The sequence below is a fragment of the Telmatherina bonti genome (genome assembly GCF_933228915.1).
Source record: "Telmatherina bonti genome assembly, contig: SUPER_12_unloc_1, whole genome shotgun sequence".
NCBI lineage: Eukaryota > Metazoa > Chordata > Actinopteri > Atheriniformes > Telmatherinidae > Telmatherina > Telmatherina bonti.
In genome coordinates this window covers 111,786-128,512 of record NW_027634818.1, presented here as the reverse complement: position 1 = coordinate 128,512, position 16,727 = coordinate 111,786, and the positions used below count along the sequence as shown (strand labels likewise).

The following is a 16,727-nucleotide window of genomic DNA, read 5'->3' as shown; positions in this document are numbered from 1 at the left end:
GTGATGTTTCCACGCAGACGTGATGTTTCCACGCAAACGTAATATTTCCACACAGACGTAATATTTCCACGTAGACGTGATATTTGCACGCAGACGTGATGTTTCCACGCAGACATATTTCCACGCAGACGTGATGTTTTCATGTAGACGTAATATTTCCACACAGACGTAATATTTCCACGCAGACGTGATGTTTTCATGCAAACGTAATATTTCCACACAGACATATTATTTCCACGCAGACGTGATGTTACCACGCAAACTTAATATTTCCACACAGACGTAATATTTCCACGCAGACGTGATGTTTTCATGTAGACGTGATATTTCCACGCAGACGTGATGTTTCCACGCAGACGTGATGTTTCCATGCAAACGTGATGTTTCCACGCAGACGTGATGTTTCCACACAGACGTAACATTTCCACGCAGACATGATGTTTCCACGCAGACGTAACATTTCCACGCAGACGTGATGTTTCCACGCAGACATGATGTTTCCATGCAGACGTAACATTTCCACGCAGATGTGATGTTTCCACGCAGACATATTTCCACGCAGACGTGATGTTTCCACGCAGACGTAATATTTCCACGCAGACGTGATGTTTCCACGCAGACGTAATATTTCCACGCAGACGTAATATTTCCATGCAGACGTGATGTTTCCACGCAGACGTGATGTTTCTACGCAGACGTAATATTTCCACGCAGATGTGATGTTTTCATGTAGACGTAATATTTCCACACAGACGTAATATTTCCATGCAGACGTGATGTTTTCATGTAGATGTGATGTTTCCACGCAGACGTGATGTTTCCACGCAGACGTGATGTTTCCACGTAGACGTGATATTTCCACGCAGACATGTTTCCATGCAGACGTGATGTTTCCACGCAGACGTGATGTTTCCACGCAAACGTAATATTTCCATGCAGACGTGATGTTTTCATGTAGACGTGATGTTTTCATGTAGACGTGATGTTTCCACGCAGACGTAATATTTCCACGCAGACGTAATATTTCCATGCAGACGTGATGTTTCCACGCAGACGTGATGTTTCTAAGCAGACGTAATATTTCCACGCAGATGTGATGTTTTCATGTAGACGTAATATTTCCACACAGACGTAATATTTCCATGCAGACGTGATGTTTTCATGTAGATGTGATGTTTCCACGCAGACGTGATGTTTCCACGCAAACGTAATATTTCCACACAGACATAATATTTCCACGCAGACGTGATGTTTCCACGCAAACGTAATATTTCCACACAGACGTAATATTTCCACGCAGACGTGATGTTTTCATGTAGACATGATGTTTTCATGTAGACGTGATGTTTCCACGCAGACGTAATATTTCCACGTAGACGTGATGTTTGCTCGCAGACGTGATGTTTTCATGTAGACGTGATATTTCCACGCAGACATGATGCTTCCACGCAGACGTGATGTTTCCACGTAGACGTGATGTTTGCACGCAGACGTGATGTTTCCATGCAGACGTGATGTTTCCACGCAAACGTGATGTTTCCACACAGACGTGATGTTTCCATGTAGACGTGATATTTCCACGCAGACATGTTTCCACGCAGACGTGATGTTTCCACGCAGACGTAATATTTCCACGTAGACGTGATATTTCCACGCAGACGTGATGTTTCCACGCAGACGTGATGTTTCCACGTACACGTGATATTTCCATGCAGACGTGATGTTTCCACGCAGACGTGATGTTTCCACGCAGACGTAATATTTCCACGCAGATGTGATGTTTTCATGTAGACGTAATATTTCCACACAGACGTAATATTTCCACGCAGACGTGATGTTTTCATGTAGATGTGATGTTTCCACGCAGACGTGATGTTTCCACGCAAACGTAATATTTCCACACAGACATAATATTTCCACGCAGACGTGATGTTTCCACGCAAACGTAATATTTCCACACAGACGTAATATTTCCACGCAGACGTGATGTTTTCATGTAGACATGATGTTTTCATGTAGACGTGATGTTTCCACGCAGACGTAATATTTCCACGCAGACGTGATGTTTCCACGCAGAGGTGATATTTCAACGCAGACATGATGTTTCTCCGGTGACGTCATATTTCCACGAAGATGTGATGTTTCCACGGTGACGTGATGTTTCCACGCAGACGTGATGTTTCCAGACAGACCTGATATTTCCACGCAGACGTGATGTTTCCAGACAGACGTGATATTTCCACGCAGACGTGATGTTTCCACGCAGACGTAATATTTACACGCAGACGTGATGTTTCCACGCAGACATGATGTTTCCATACAGACGTGATGTTTCCACGCAGACGTGATGTTTCCACTCAGACGTAATATTTCCACGCAGACGTGATGTTTTCATGTAGACGTAATATTTCCACACAGACGTAATATTTCCACGCAGACGTGATGTTTTCACGCAAACGTAATATTTCCACACAGACATATTATTTCCACGCAGACGTGATGTTACCACGCAAACTTAATATTTCCACACAGACGTAATATTTCCACGCAGACGTGATGTTTTCATGTAGACATGATGTTTTCATGTAGACGTGATGTTTCCACGCAGACGTAATATTTCCACGCAGACGTGATGTTTCCACGCAGACGTGATATTTCAACGCAGACATGATGTTTCTCCGGTGACGTCATATTTCCACGAAGATGTGATGTTTCCACGGTGACGTGATGTTTCCACGCAGACGTGATGTTTCCAGACAGACCTGATATTTCCACGCAGACGTGATGTTTCCAGACAGACGTGATATTTCCACGCAGACGTGATGTTTCCACGCAGACGTAATATTTACACGCAGACGTGATGTTTCCACGCAGACATGATGTTTCCATACAGACGTGATATTTCCACGCAGACGTGATGTTTCCACGCAGACGTAATATTTCCACGCAGACGTGATGTTTCCACGCAGACATAATATTTCCACGCAGACGTGATGTTTTCATGTAGACGTGATGTTTCCACGCAGACGTGATGTTTCCACTCAGACGTAATATTTCCACGCAGACGTGATGTTTTCATGTAGACGTAATATTTCCACACAGACGTAATATTTCCACGCAGACGTGATGTTTTCACGCAAACGTAATATTTCCACACAGACATATTATTTCCACGCAGACGTGATGTTACCACGCAAACTTAATATTTCCACACAGACGTAATATTTCCACGCAGACGTGATGTTTTCATGTAGACGTGATATTTCCACGCAGACGTGATGTTTCCACGCAGACGTGATGTTTCCACGCAAACGTAATATTTCCACACAGACGTAATATTTCCACGTAGACGTGATATTTGCACGCAGACGTGATGTTTCCACGCAGACATATTTCCACGCAGACGTGATGTTTTCATGTAGACGTAATATTTCCACACAGACGTAATATTTCCACGCAGACGTGATGTTTTCATGCAAACGTAATATTTCCACACAGACATATTATTTCCACGCAGACGTGATGTTACCACGCAAACTTAATATTTCCACACAGACGTAATATTTCCACGCAGACGTGATGTTTTCATGTAGACGTGATATTTCCACGCAGACGTGATGTTTCCACGCAGACGTGATGTTTCCATGCAAACGTGATGTTTCCACGCAGACGTGATGTTTCCACACAGACGTAACATTTCCACGCAGACGTGATGTTTCCACGCAGACGTAACATTTCCACGCAGACGTGATGTTTCCACGCAGACATGATGTTTCCATGCAGACGTAACATTTCCACGCAGATGTGATGTTTCCACGCAGACATATTTCCACGCAGACGTGATGTTTCCACGCAGACGTAATATTTCCACGCAGACGTGATGTTTCCACGCAGACGTAATATTTCCACGCAGACGTAATATTTCCATGCAGACGTGATGTTTCCACGCAGACGTGATGTTTCTACGCAGACGTAATATTTCCACGCAGATGTGATGTTTTCATGTAGACGTAATATTTCCACACAGACGTAATATTTCCATGCAGATGTGATGTTTTCATGTAGATGTGATGTTTCCACGCAGACGTGATGTTTCCACGCAGACGTGATGTTTCCACGTAGACGTGATATTTCCACGCAGACATGTTTCCATGCAGACGTGATGTTTCCACGCAGACGTGATGTTTCCACGCAAACGTAATATTTCCATGCAGACGTGATGTTTTCATGTAGACGTGATGTTTTCATGTAGACGTGATGTTTCCACGCAGACGTAATATTTCCACGCAGACGTAATATTTCCATGCAGACGTGATGTTTCCACGCAGACGTGATGTTTCTACGCAGACGTAATATTTCCACGCAGATGTGATGTTTTCATGTAGACGTAATATTTCCACACAGACGTAATATTTCCATGCAGACGTGATGTTTTCATGTAGATGTGATGTTTCCACGCAGACGTGATGTTTCCACGCAAACGTAATATTTCCACACAGACATAATATTTCCACGCAGACGTGATGTTTCCACGCAAACGTAATATTTCCACACAGACGTAATATTTCCACGCAGACGTGATGTTTTCATGTAGACATGATGTTTTCATGTAGACGTGATGTTTCCACGCAGACGTAATATTTCCACGTAGACGTGATGTTTCCACGTAGACGTGATGTTTGCACGCAGACGTGATGTTTCCATGCAGACGTGATGTTTCCACGCAAACGTGATGTTTCCACACAGACGTGATGTTTCCATGTAGACGTGATATTTCCACGCAGACATGTTTCCACGCAGACGTGATGTTTCCACGCAGACGTAATATTTCCACGTAGACGTGATATTTCCACGCAGACGTGATGTTTCCACGCAGACGTAATATTTCCACGTAGACGTGATATTTCCACGCAGACGTGATGTTTCCACGCAGACGTGATGTTTCCACGTACACGTGATATTTCCACGCAGACGTGATGTTTCCACGCAAACGTGATGTTTCCACACAGACGTGATGTTTCCACGTAGACGTGATATTTCCACGCAGACATGTTTCCACGCAGACGTGATGTTTCCACGCAGACGTAATATTTCCACGTAGACGTGATATTTCCACGCAGACGTGATGTTTCCACGCAGACGTGATGTTTCCACGTACACGTGATATTTCCACGCAGATGTGATGTTTCCACACAGACGTGATGTTTCCACGCAGACGTGATGTTTTCATGTAGACGTAATATTTCCACGCAGACGTAATATTTCCACGCAGACATAATATTTCCACGCAGACGTGATGTTTTCATGTAGACGTGATGTTTCCACGCAGACGTAATATTTCCACGCAGACGTGATGTTTCCACACAGACGTGATGTTTCCACGCAGACGTGATGTTTCCACGCAGACGTAATATTTCCACGTAGACGTGATGTTTTCATGTAGACGTAATATTTCGACACAGACGCAATATTTCCACGCAGACGTAATATTTCCACGCAGACGTGATGTTTTCATGTAGACGTGATGTTTCCACGCAGACGTGATGTTTTCATGTAGACGTGATGTTTCCACGCAGACGTGATGTTTTCATGTAGACGTGATATTTCCACGCAGACATGATGCTTCCACGCAGACGTGATGTTTCCACGTAGACGTGATGTTTGCACGCAGACGTGATGTTTCCATGCAGACGTGATGTTTCCACGCAAACGTGATGTTTCCACACAGACGTGATGTTTCCATGTAGACGTGATATTTCCACGCAGACATGTTTCCACGCAGACGTGATGTTTCCACGCAGACGTAATATTTCCACGTAGACGTGATATTTCCACGCAGACGTGATGTTTCCACGCAGACGTGATGTTTCCACGTACACGTGATATTTCCACGCAGACGTGATGTTTCCACGCAAACGTGATGTTTCCACACAGACGTGATGTTTCCACGTAGACGTGATATTTCCACGCAGACATGTTTCCACGCAGACGTGATGTTTCCACGCAGACGTAATATTTCCACGTAGACGTGATATTTCCACGCAGACGTGATGTTTCCACGCAGACGTGATGTTTCCACGTACACGTGATATTTCCACGCAGATGTGATGTTTCCACACAGACGTGATGTTTCCACGCAGACGTGATGTTTTCATGTAGACGTAATATTTCCACGCAGACGTAATATTTCCACGCAGACATAATATTTCCACGCAGACGTGATGTTTTCATGTAGACGTGATGTTTCCACGCAGACGTAATATTTCCACGCAGACGTGATGTTTCCACACAGACGTGATGTTTCCACGCAGACGTGATGTTTCCACGCAGACGTAATATTTCCACGCAGACGTGATGTTTTCATGTAGACGTAATATTTCGACACAGACGCAATATTTCCACGCAGACGTAATATTTCCACGCAGACGTGATGTTTTCATGTAGACGTGATGTTTCCACGCAGACGTGATGTTTTCATGTAGACGTGATGTTTCCACGCAGACGTGATGTTTTCATGTAGACGTGATATTTCCACGCAGACATGATGCTTCCACGCAGACGTGATGTTTCCACGTAGACGTGATGTTTGCACGCAGACGTGATGTTTCCATGCAGACGTGATGTTTCCACGCAAACGTGATGTTTCCACACAGACGTGATGTTTCCATGTAGACGTGATATTTCCACGCAGACATGTTTCCACGCAGACGTGATGTTTCCACGCAGACGTAATATTTCCACGTAGACGTGATATTTCCACGCAGACGTGATGTTTCCACGCAGACGTGATGTTTCCACGTACACGTGATATTTCCACGCAGACGTGATGTTTCCACGCAAACGTGATGTTTCCACACAGACGTGATGTTTCCACGTAGACGTGATATTTCCACGCAGACATGTTTCCACGCAGACGTGATGTTTCCACGCAGACGTAATATTTCCACGTAGACGTGATATTTCCACGCAGACGTGATGTTTCCACGCAGACGTGATGTTTCCACGTACACGTGATATTTCCACGCAGACGTGATGTTTCCACACAGACGTGATGTTTCCACGCAGACGTGATGTTTTCATGTAGACGTAATATTTCCACGCAGACGTAATATTTCCACGCAGACATAATATTTCCACGCAGACGTGATGTTTTCATGTAGACGTGATGTTTCCACGCAGACGTAATATTTCCACGCAGACGTGATGTTTCCACACAGACGTGATGTTTCCACGCAGACGTGATGTTTCCACGCAGACGTAATATTTCCACGCAGACGTGATGTTTTCATGTAGACGTAATATTTCGACACAGACGCAATATTTCCACGCAGACGTAATATTTCCACGCAGACGTGATGTTTTCATGTAGACGTGATGTTTCCACGCAGACGTGATGTTTTCATGTAGACGTGATGTTTCCACGCAGACGTGATGTTTTCATGTAGACGTGATGTTTCCACGCAGACGTGATGTTTTCATGTAGACGTGATGTTTCCACGGAGACGTAATATTTCCACGCAGACGTGATGTTTTCATGTAGACATGATGTTTTTATGTAGACGTGATGTTTCCACGCAGACGTGATGTTTCCCCGGTGACGTCATGTTTCCACGCAGACGTGATGTTTCCACGCAGACGTGATGTTTCCACGTAGACGTGATATTTCCACGCAGACATGATGCTTCCACGGAGACATGATGTTTCCATGCAGACGTGACGTTTGCTGCCTGAGATTAAAAGTCTCGGCTTCCACAAAAAGAAACAATAGAAAAGTGTCAGAGTTTTAAGGTTTCAAGTTTGAGGTTTCTTCATTGAGTTGTTTTTTTTTTTTTAAGAAAGGTAAAAAGAAATCGCCCAGTTCTACGATTGACTGACCTTTGCAGGTGTACCTGCCTCTCACCTGCTTACTGCTGGGATAGTTCCCAGCCTCCCTGCAACCCTGAATTGGAACTGTAAGAACTGTAATAAATGAATGAGTGAATGAAATTTACCAGTAATGGTTTGGACCCCTGCCTCCTAAAAATGATCCCTGAAGACCAAACCGGTTTTATTCGAGGTAGGCAGCTGTTCTCTAATATCTGCAGGCTACTAAATGTACTTCTCTCTAAACCCAGCACAGAAGAGGAGTTGGTAATCTCTATGAGAGGGCTTTCACCAGGTGGAGTGGGAATATTTGTTTTCAGTTCTTCATAGATTTGATTTTGGTCAAAAAATTCATTTTATGGATCCGACTGTTATCCAACAACCCTGTAGCCTCTATCATCACCAAATCTATGTGGTGTAAACCACTCTCCCCTTTGCAAGGCTGTCACCAGGGCTGCTCCTTTCACCCTTGCTTTTTGCCTTCACTGTCCCTTCCCCTTAAAAATCTATCCTTTTTCTCAGGAAGAACTAGAAACGAACTCAAACCAAAGGTGTGTCTCTATGCTGACGACTTGTTGCTGTATGTTTCACTGCTTTGCAACTGTCTGAATAGGGTTTTAGATCTGCTACAAACTTTCAGCTCCTTCTCAGTCCACAAGTTAAGCATTAATAAGACTAAATGTTTTCCACTTAATAATGCAGTAAGATCAATCCCAGTTCAAACGCAAACTTTTGTTTCTCTTCCAGTGTCTATCGGTGTTTCTCCCTAAGTTCTTCTTCAAAGACCAGGACTGACCATGGTAAGATATTCTGTTCTGCAGAGACCAAGAGAAACTGGTGGTTTCGCTTTCCCCAACTTTATTACATTCTGCTGGACTGCTAATATTAAAAAAGTTTACATGTGGTATAAATGTCCCGATACTGACTGGTGCAAGAAAGAGGCTTGCTCCGACAGATGGACTGGTCTACAGACGGACTGGTCTACAGACGGACTGGTCTACAGACGGACTGGTCTACAGACTGACCGGTCTACAGACGGACTGGTCTACAGATGGACTGGTCTATAGACGGACTGGTCTATAGACAGACTGGTCTACAGACTGACTGGTCTACAGACTGACCGGTCTACAGACGGACTGGTCTACAGATGGACTGGTCTACAGATGGACTGGTCTATAGACAGACTGGTCTATAGACAGACTGGTCTACAGACTGACTGGTCTACAGACAGACTGGTCTATAGACTGACTGGTCTACAGACAGACTGGTCTATAGACTGACTGGTCTACAGACTGACTGGTCTACAGACAGACTGGTCTACAGACTGACTGGTCTACAGACAGACTGGTCTACAGACAGACCGGTCTACAGACTGACCGGTCTACAGACAGACTGGTCAACAGACAGACTGGTCTACAAACAGACTGGTCGACAGACTGACTGGTCTATAGACAGACTGGTCTACAGACTGACTGGTCTACAGACTGACTGGTCTACAGACAGACTGGTCTACAGACAGACCGGTCTACAGACTGACCGGTCTACAGACAGACTGGTCAACAGACTGACCGGTCTACAGACAGACTGGTCAACAGACGGACTGGTCTACAAACAGACTGGTCGACAGACTGACTGGTCTATAGACTGACTGGTCTACAGACTGACTGGTCTACAGACTGACTGGTCTACAGACAGACTGGTCTACAGACTGACTGGTCTACAGACAGACTGGTCTACAGACAGACCGGTCTACAGACTGACCGGTCTACAGACAGACTGGTCAACAGACAGACTGGTCTACAAACAGACTGGTCGACAGACTGACTGGTCTATAGACAGACTGGTCTACAGACTGACTGGTCTACAGACAGACTGGTCTACAGACTGACTGGTCTACAGACTGACCGGTCTACAGACTGACCGGTCTACAGACAGACTGGTCTACAGACTGACCGGTCTACAAACAGACTGGTCTACAGACTGACTGGTCTACAGACAGACTGGTCTACAGACAGACTGGTCTAAAGACTGACTGGTCTACAGACAGACTGGTCGACAGACTGACTGGTCTACAGACTGACTGGTCTACAGACAGACTGGTCTACAGACTGACCGGTCTACAGACAGACTGGTCTACAGACTGACTGGTCTACAGACAGACTGGTCGACAGACTGACTGGTCTACAGACAGACTGGTCTACAGACTGACTGGTCTACAGACAGACTGGTCTACAGACAGACTGGTCGACAGACTGACTGGTCTACAGACTGACTGGTCTACAGACAGACTGGTCTACAGACAGACTGGTCTAAAGACTGACTGGTCTACAGACAGACTGGTCTACAGACAGACTGGTCGACAGACTGACTGGTCTACAGACTGACTGGTCTACAGACTGACTGGTCTACAGACAGACTGGTCTACAGACTGACTGGTCGACAGACTGACTGGTCTACAGACAGACTGGTCTACAGACTGACCGGTCTACAGACAGACTGGTCTACAGACTGACTGGTCGACAGACTGACTGGTCTACAGACTGACTGGTCTACAGACAGACTGGTCTACAGACAGACTGGTCGACAGACAGACTGGTCGACAGACAGACTGGTCTACAGACAGACTGGTCTACAGACTGACTGGTCTACAGACAGACTGGTCTAAAGACTGACTGGTCGACAGACAGACTGGTCTACAGACTGACTGGTCTACAGACAGACTGGTCTACAGACTGACCGGTCTACAGACAGACTGGTCTACAGACAGACTGGTCTGCTGTGATGGTTGTCTGAGGATACAGATACTTGTTACTGTATGTTTGTCTTTGGCTTCTGTCTTTATAAAGTTTGTCATTCCCATCTGGGCTCTTGTGGATTTTACAGCCTCACCTTCCTCTTCTTGCTCCGGCCCTCAGCCTGCAGGGTTCGGGTACACTGCTCCACACACTGGGAGAAGCTGACACTGCTGTGGTCTGAACTGTAGTCCAGCTCTGCTAACTGGGCCAGAGACAGGATGTAATTACAGGCTATCCGCAGAATAGCCAGTTTGGAGAGCTTCTGTCCATACGAGTAACAAGGCACCTAGATGGACACAGAAGAGGGATGGAACCATTAGTTAGTATTAACACACATGCGCGATCTGTCAGGAGGCAACTCTAAGGCTTAATCTTACTCCTCAAACTGATTGGACACAAACAACCCAGTCATGTGTCCCTCCACTCCCCGGTGGCCAATCAGCAAATACTGCACTGACTGAACTGCTCCGTATCAGATTAACTGAACTAGACTGAACTAGACCGAGTCCCCAACCGGACAGAGTCCCCAGTCAGATCGAGTCCCCAGTCGGACAGAGTCCCCAGTCAGACCGAGTCCCCAACCGGACAGAGTCCCCAGTCAGATCGAGTCCCCAGTCGGACCGAGTCCCCAGTCGGACCGAGTCCCCAACCGGACAGAGTCCCCAGTCAGATCGAGTCCCCAGTCGGACAGAGTCCCCAGTCAGACCGAGTCCCCAACCGGACAGAGTCCCCAGTCAGATCGAGTCCCCAGTCGGACCGAGTCCCCAGTCGGATCGAGTCCCCAGTCGGACAGAGTCCCCAGTCGGACCGAGTCCCCAGTCAGATCGAGTCCCCAGTCGGACCGAGTCCCCAGTCGGATCGAGTCCCCAACCGGACCGAGTCCCCAGTTGGACTGAGTCCCCAGTCGGACCGAGTCTCCAACCGGACAGGGTCCCCAGTCGGACCGAGTCCCCAGTCAGATCGAGTCCCCAACCGGACCGAGTCCCCAGTCGGACCGAGTCCCCAGTCGGACAGAGTCCCCAGTCAGACCGAGTCCCCAGTCGGACAGAGTCCCCAGTCGGACCGAGTCCCCAACCGGACAGAGTCCCCAGTCGGATCGAGTCCCCAACCGGACAGAGTCCCCAGTCGGACCGAGTCCCCAACCGGACAGAGTCCCCAGTCGGACCGAGTCCCCAGTCAGATCGAGTCCCCAGTCGGACCGAGTCCCCAGTCAGACCGAGTCCCCAGTCGGATTGAGTCCCCAGTCGGATCGAGTCCCCAACCGGACAGAGTCCCCAGTCGGACCGAGTCCCCAGTCAGATCGAGTCCCCAGTCGGACCGAGTCCCCAGTCGGATCGAGTCCCCAACCGGACAGAGTCCCCAGTCGGATTGAGTCCATAGTCGGACCGAGTCTCCAACCGGACAGGGTCCCCAGTCGGACCAAGTCCCCAGTCAGATCGAGTCCCCAGTTGGACCGAGTCCCCAGTCGGACCGAGTCCCCAGTCGGACCGAGTCCCCAGTCAGACCGAGTCCCCAGTCGGACAGAGTCCCCAGTCAGATCGAGTCCCGTCGGACCGAGTCCCCAGTCGGACCGAGTCCCCAACCGGACAGAGTCCCCAGTCGGACCGAGTCTCCAACCGGACAGGGTCCCCAGTCGGACCGAGTCCGTAGTCGGACCGAGTCTCCAACCGGACAGAGTCCCCAGTCGGACCGAGTCCCCAACCGGACAGAGTCCCCAGTCGGACCGAGTCCCCAGTCGGACAGAGTCCCCAGTCGGATCGAGTCCCCAACCGGACAGAGTCCCCAGTCGGACCGAGTCCCCAACCGGACAGAGTCCCCAGTCGGACCGAGTCCCCAGTCGGACAGAGTCCCCAGTCGGACCGAGTCCCCAACAGGACAGAGTCCCCAGTCGGATCGAGTCCCCAACCGGACAGAGTCCCCAACCGGACAGAGTCCCCAGTCGGACCGAGTCCCCAGTCGGATCGAATCCCCAACCGGACAGAGTCCCCAGTCAGATCGAGTTCCCAGTCGGACCGAGTTCCCAGTCGGACCGAGTCCCCAGTCGGACCAAGTCCCCAGTCAGACAGAGTCCCCAGTTGGACCGAGTACCCAGTCGGACCGAGTCTCCAACCGGACAGGGTCCCCAGTCGGACCGAGTCCCCAGTCAGATCGAGTCCCCAGTCGAACCGAGTCCCCAGTCGGATCGAGTCCCCAACCGGACCGAGTCCCCAGTCGGACCGAGTCCGTAGTCGGACCGAGTCTCCAACCGGACACGGTCCCCAGTCGGACCGAGTCCCCAGTCAGATCGAGTCCCCAACCAGACAGAGTCCATAGTCGGACCGAGTCTCCAACCGGACAGGGTCCCCAGTCGGACCAAGTCCCCAGTCAGATCGAGTCCCCAACCAGACAGAGTCCATAGTCGGACCGAGTCTCCAACCGGACAGGGTCCCCAGTCGGACAGAGTCCCCAGTCAGATCGAGTCCCCAACCAGACAGAGTCCATAGTCGGACCGAGTCTCCAACCGGACAGGGTCCCCAGTCGGACAGAGTCCCCAGCCGGATCGAGTCCGTAGTCGGACAGAGTCCCCAGTTGGACCGAGTCCGTAGTCGGACCGAGTCTCCAACCGGACAGAGTCCCCAGTCGGACCGAGTCCCCAGTCGGACCGAGTCCCCAACCGGACAGAGTCCCCAGTCGGACAGAGTCCCCAGTCGGACCGAGTCCCCAGTCGGACCGAGTCCCCAGTCGGATCGAGTCCCCAGTCGGACCGAGTCCCCAGTCGGACCGAGTCCCCAGTCGGACCGAGTCCCCAACCGGACAGAGTCCCCAGTCGGACAGAGTCCCCAGTCGGACAGAGTCCCCAGTTGGACAGAGTCCCCAGTTGGACAGAGTCCCCAGGTGGACCGAGTCCCCCAGTCAGATCGAGTCCCCAACCGGACAGAGTCCCCAGTCGGATCGAGTCCCCAACCGGACAGAGTCCCCAGTCGGACCGAGTCCCCAGTCGGATCGAGTCCCCAGTCGGGCAGAGTCCCCAGTCGGATCGAGTCCGTAGTCGGACAGAGTCCCCAGTCGGACAGAGTCCCAGTCGGACCGAGTCCCCAGTCGGATCGAGTCCGTAGTCGGACAGAGTCCCCAGTCGGACCGAGTCCCCAGTCGGACAGAGTCCCCAGTCGGACCGAGTCCCCAGTCGGACCGAGTCCCCAGTCGGATCGAGTCCCCAGTCGGACCGAGTCCCCAGTCGGACCGAGTCCCCAGTCGGATCGAGTCCCCAACCGGACAGAGTACCCAGTCGGACCGAGTCCCCAACCGGACAGAGTCCCCAGTCGGACCGAGTCCCCAGTCGGACAGAGTCCCCAGTCGGACCGAGTCCCCAGTCGGACCGAGTCCCCAGTCGGATCGAGTCCCCAACCGGACAGAGTACCCAGTCGGACCAAGTCCCCAGTCGGACAGAGTCCCCAGTCGGACCGAGTCCCCAGTTGGACAGAGTCCCCAGTTGGACAGAGTCCCCCAGTCAGATCGAGTCCCCAGTCGGACCGAGTCCCCAGTCGGATCGAGTCCCCAACCGGACCGAGTCCCCAACCGGACCGAGTCCCTAGTCGGACCGAGTCCGTAGTCGGACCGAGTCTCCAACCGGACCGAGTCCCCAACCGGACCGAGTCCCCAACCGGACCGAGTCCCCAGTCAGACCAAGTCCCCAGTCGGATCGAGTCCGTAGTCGGACAGAGTCCCCAGTCGGACCGAGTCCCCAGTCGGACCGAGTCCCCAGTGGGACCGAGTCCCCAGTCGGACCGAGTCCCCAGTCGGATCGAGTCCCCAGTCGGACCGAGTCCCCAGTCGGACCGAGTCCCCAACCGGACAGAGTCCCCAGTCGGACAGAGTCCCCAGTCGGACCGAGTCCCCAGTTGGACAGAGTCCCCAGTTGGACAGAGTCCCCAGTTGGACAGAGTCCCCCAGTCAGATCGAGTCCCCAACCGGACAGAGTCCCCAGTCGGATCGAGTCCCCAACCGGACAGAGTCCCCAGTCGGACCGAGTCCCCAGTCGGATCGAGTCCCCAGTCGGGCAGAGTCCCCAGTCGGATCGAGTCCGTAGTCGGACAGAGTCCCCAGTCGGACAGAGTCCCAGTCGGACCGAGTCCCCAGTCGGATCGAGTCCGTAGTCGGACAGAGTCCCCAGTCGGACCGAGTCTCCAACCGGACCGAGTCCCCAACCGGACCGAGTCCCCAACCGGACCGAGTCCCCAGTCGGACCGAGTCCCCAGTTGGACCGAGTCCCCAGTCAGACCAAGTCCCCAGTCGGACCGAGTCCCCAGTCGGACAGAGTCCCCAGTCGGATCGAGTCCCCAACCGGACAGAGTCGCCAGTCGGATCGAGTCCCCAACCGGACAGAGTCCCCAACTGGACCAGGTCCCCAATCAAACAGAGTCCCCAGTCGGACCGAGTCCCCAGTCGGACAGAGTCCCCAGTCGGACCGAGTCCCCAGTTGGACAGATTCCCCAGTCAGACCAAGTCCCCAGTCGGACCGAGTCCCCAGTCGGATCGAGTCCCCAGCCGGACCGAGTCCTCAACCAGACCAAGTCCTCAACCAGACAGAGTCCCCAGTCGGATCGAGTCCCCAGTTGGACCGAGTCCCCAACCGGACTAAGTCCCCAGGCGGACAGGGTCCCGAGTTGGACCGGGTCTGGCGGCCTTTCCTTCTAGGAATGCATTTAGAGTCTTTTGACCTTTTTGTAAAGCTTGTAAATAGGTGTCCACTATGGTGACCACTGTGCAGGAAAGGGTTAAAAAAATTGATTGTTGGCATCAAATGGGAGATCGGATTGGCTGTGGAAATGAAAGATTTCATAAATGTGTGCAACATTCTGACCTGTTTCCTCAGGGCCTCAAACGCAGCGCTGATGGTGTGGACACGGGTCCTCTCCCTGGCGTTGGCGAGAAGCCGCCTGGTCTGCTGGACGGCTTTCACCTCCGGTAGACGTCCCCGGGCATCAGCAGACATCCCAACTCGCTTTTTGGGAGACTCCTAGGAAATAAAGGCCAAATAGCATCAGTATCATTACTATAATATTATTGTTATGAATTTATTTTCTTTAGAAGAATATTAACCATCTGCGAGGAGACATGGACGTCCAACTGGGCTGGACTCTGGGAGGACTGGGACACTCGGGGAATGGACACAGCTGCAGTCTGTCCTGTCTCCACACAGAACTCCTGATGCCCAGGAGAACTCTGTCCACCAGTGGACAAACCAGTGGACAAACCAGTGGACAGACTGGTGTTGAGGCCCAGTTTGAGTCTGTTGGACAGGGGCTGAGAGATGGAGGTGGGCCAGTGGGAGATCTCATGGTTGGATAGCGGGGACAAAGGGGACTGGGACAGTCTGGAACTGATGGCTGGGACATTGATTCCAATCCTCATGTCTATGGCACCACTGTGGCCCGGAGCCACGGCGTCTCCCGGTAACCCTGACATCACTTCCGGTGGTATGAGCAGCTGCCGCTGCAGAGGAGCCATCTTGCTGACGTTGTGGACCTCCATGCGGGACTCATCTGCGGTGTTGACGTGGGACATGTCCACGGTGAAGAGCTTCATCCTGTCGCTGTCAGGAGCCGGGAAAAGTCTTTTAGGCTCACGCGACTTCCTCTTGAACTTCTTCAGTTCTGGATCAGTGGAGCTAGTCCAGGTCCCGCCGAGTGTCAGAGGTCTCTTCATCTTCAGCTGCCTGTAAGCTGGATCAGGCCCAGACCCGGATCAGAACTCAGAACCAGACCCGGATCAGAACTCAGACCCAGACCTCGATCAGACCAGGATCAGACCAGGATCTCTGACCCAGACCCGGATCAGAACTCAGACCCAGACCTCGATCAGACCAGGATCAGACCAGGATCTCTGACCCAGACCAGGATCAGAACTCTGACCCAGACCTCGATCAGACCAGGATCAGACCAGGATCTCTGACCCAGACCAGGATCAGAACTCTGACCCAGACCAGGATCAGAACTCAGACCCAGAACTTGATCAGACCAGGATCAGAACTCTGACCCAGACCTGGATCAGACCAGGATCAGAACTCTGACCCAGACCAGGATCAGACCA

General features: G+C 50.9%; 1 protein-coding gene across 2 annotated transcripts in view; it reads right to left on the bottom strand.

The window, feature by feature from the left end:
* The window catches only part of LOC306763742 (uncharacterized protein), a 111,534-nt gene extending 94,807 nt beyond the window's left edge, over nt 1-16,727 (bottom strand). The window contains exons 1-3 of one of the 2 annotated variants that reach the window (XM_079250637.1): nt 15,738-16,727; nt 15,499-15,654; nt 10,753-10,944 (exon numbers count right to left, since the gene is read on the bottom strand). In XM_079250637.1, coding sequence (XP_079106763.1) covers nt 10,753-10,944; nt 15,499-15,654; nt 15,738-16,343 — 954 coding nt within the window. In that variant the 5' untranslated portion in view covers nt 16,344-16,727. The remainder of the gene's footprint in view (nt 1-10,752; nt 10,945-15,498; nt 15,655-15,737) is intronic. The other variant, XM_079250638.1, reaches the window with a different exon arrangement.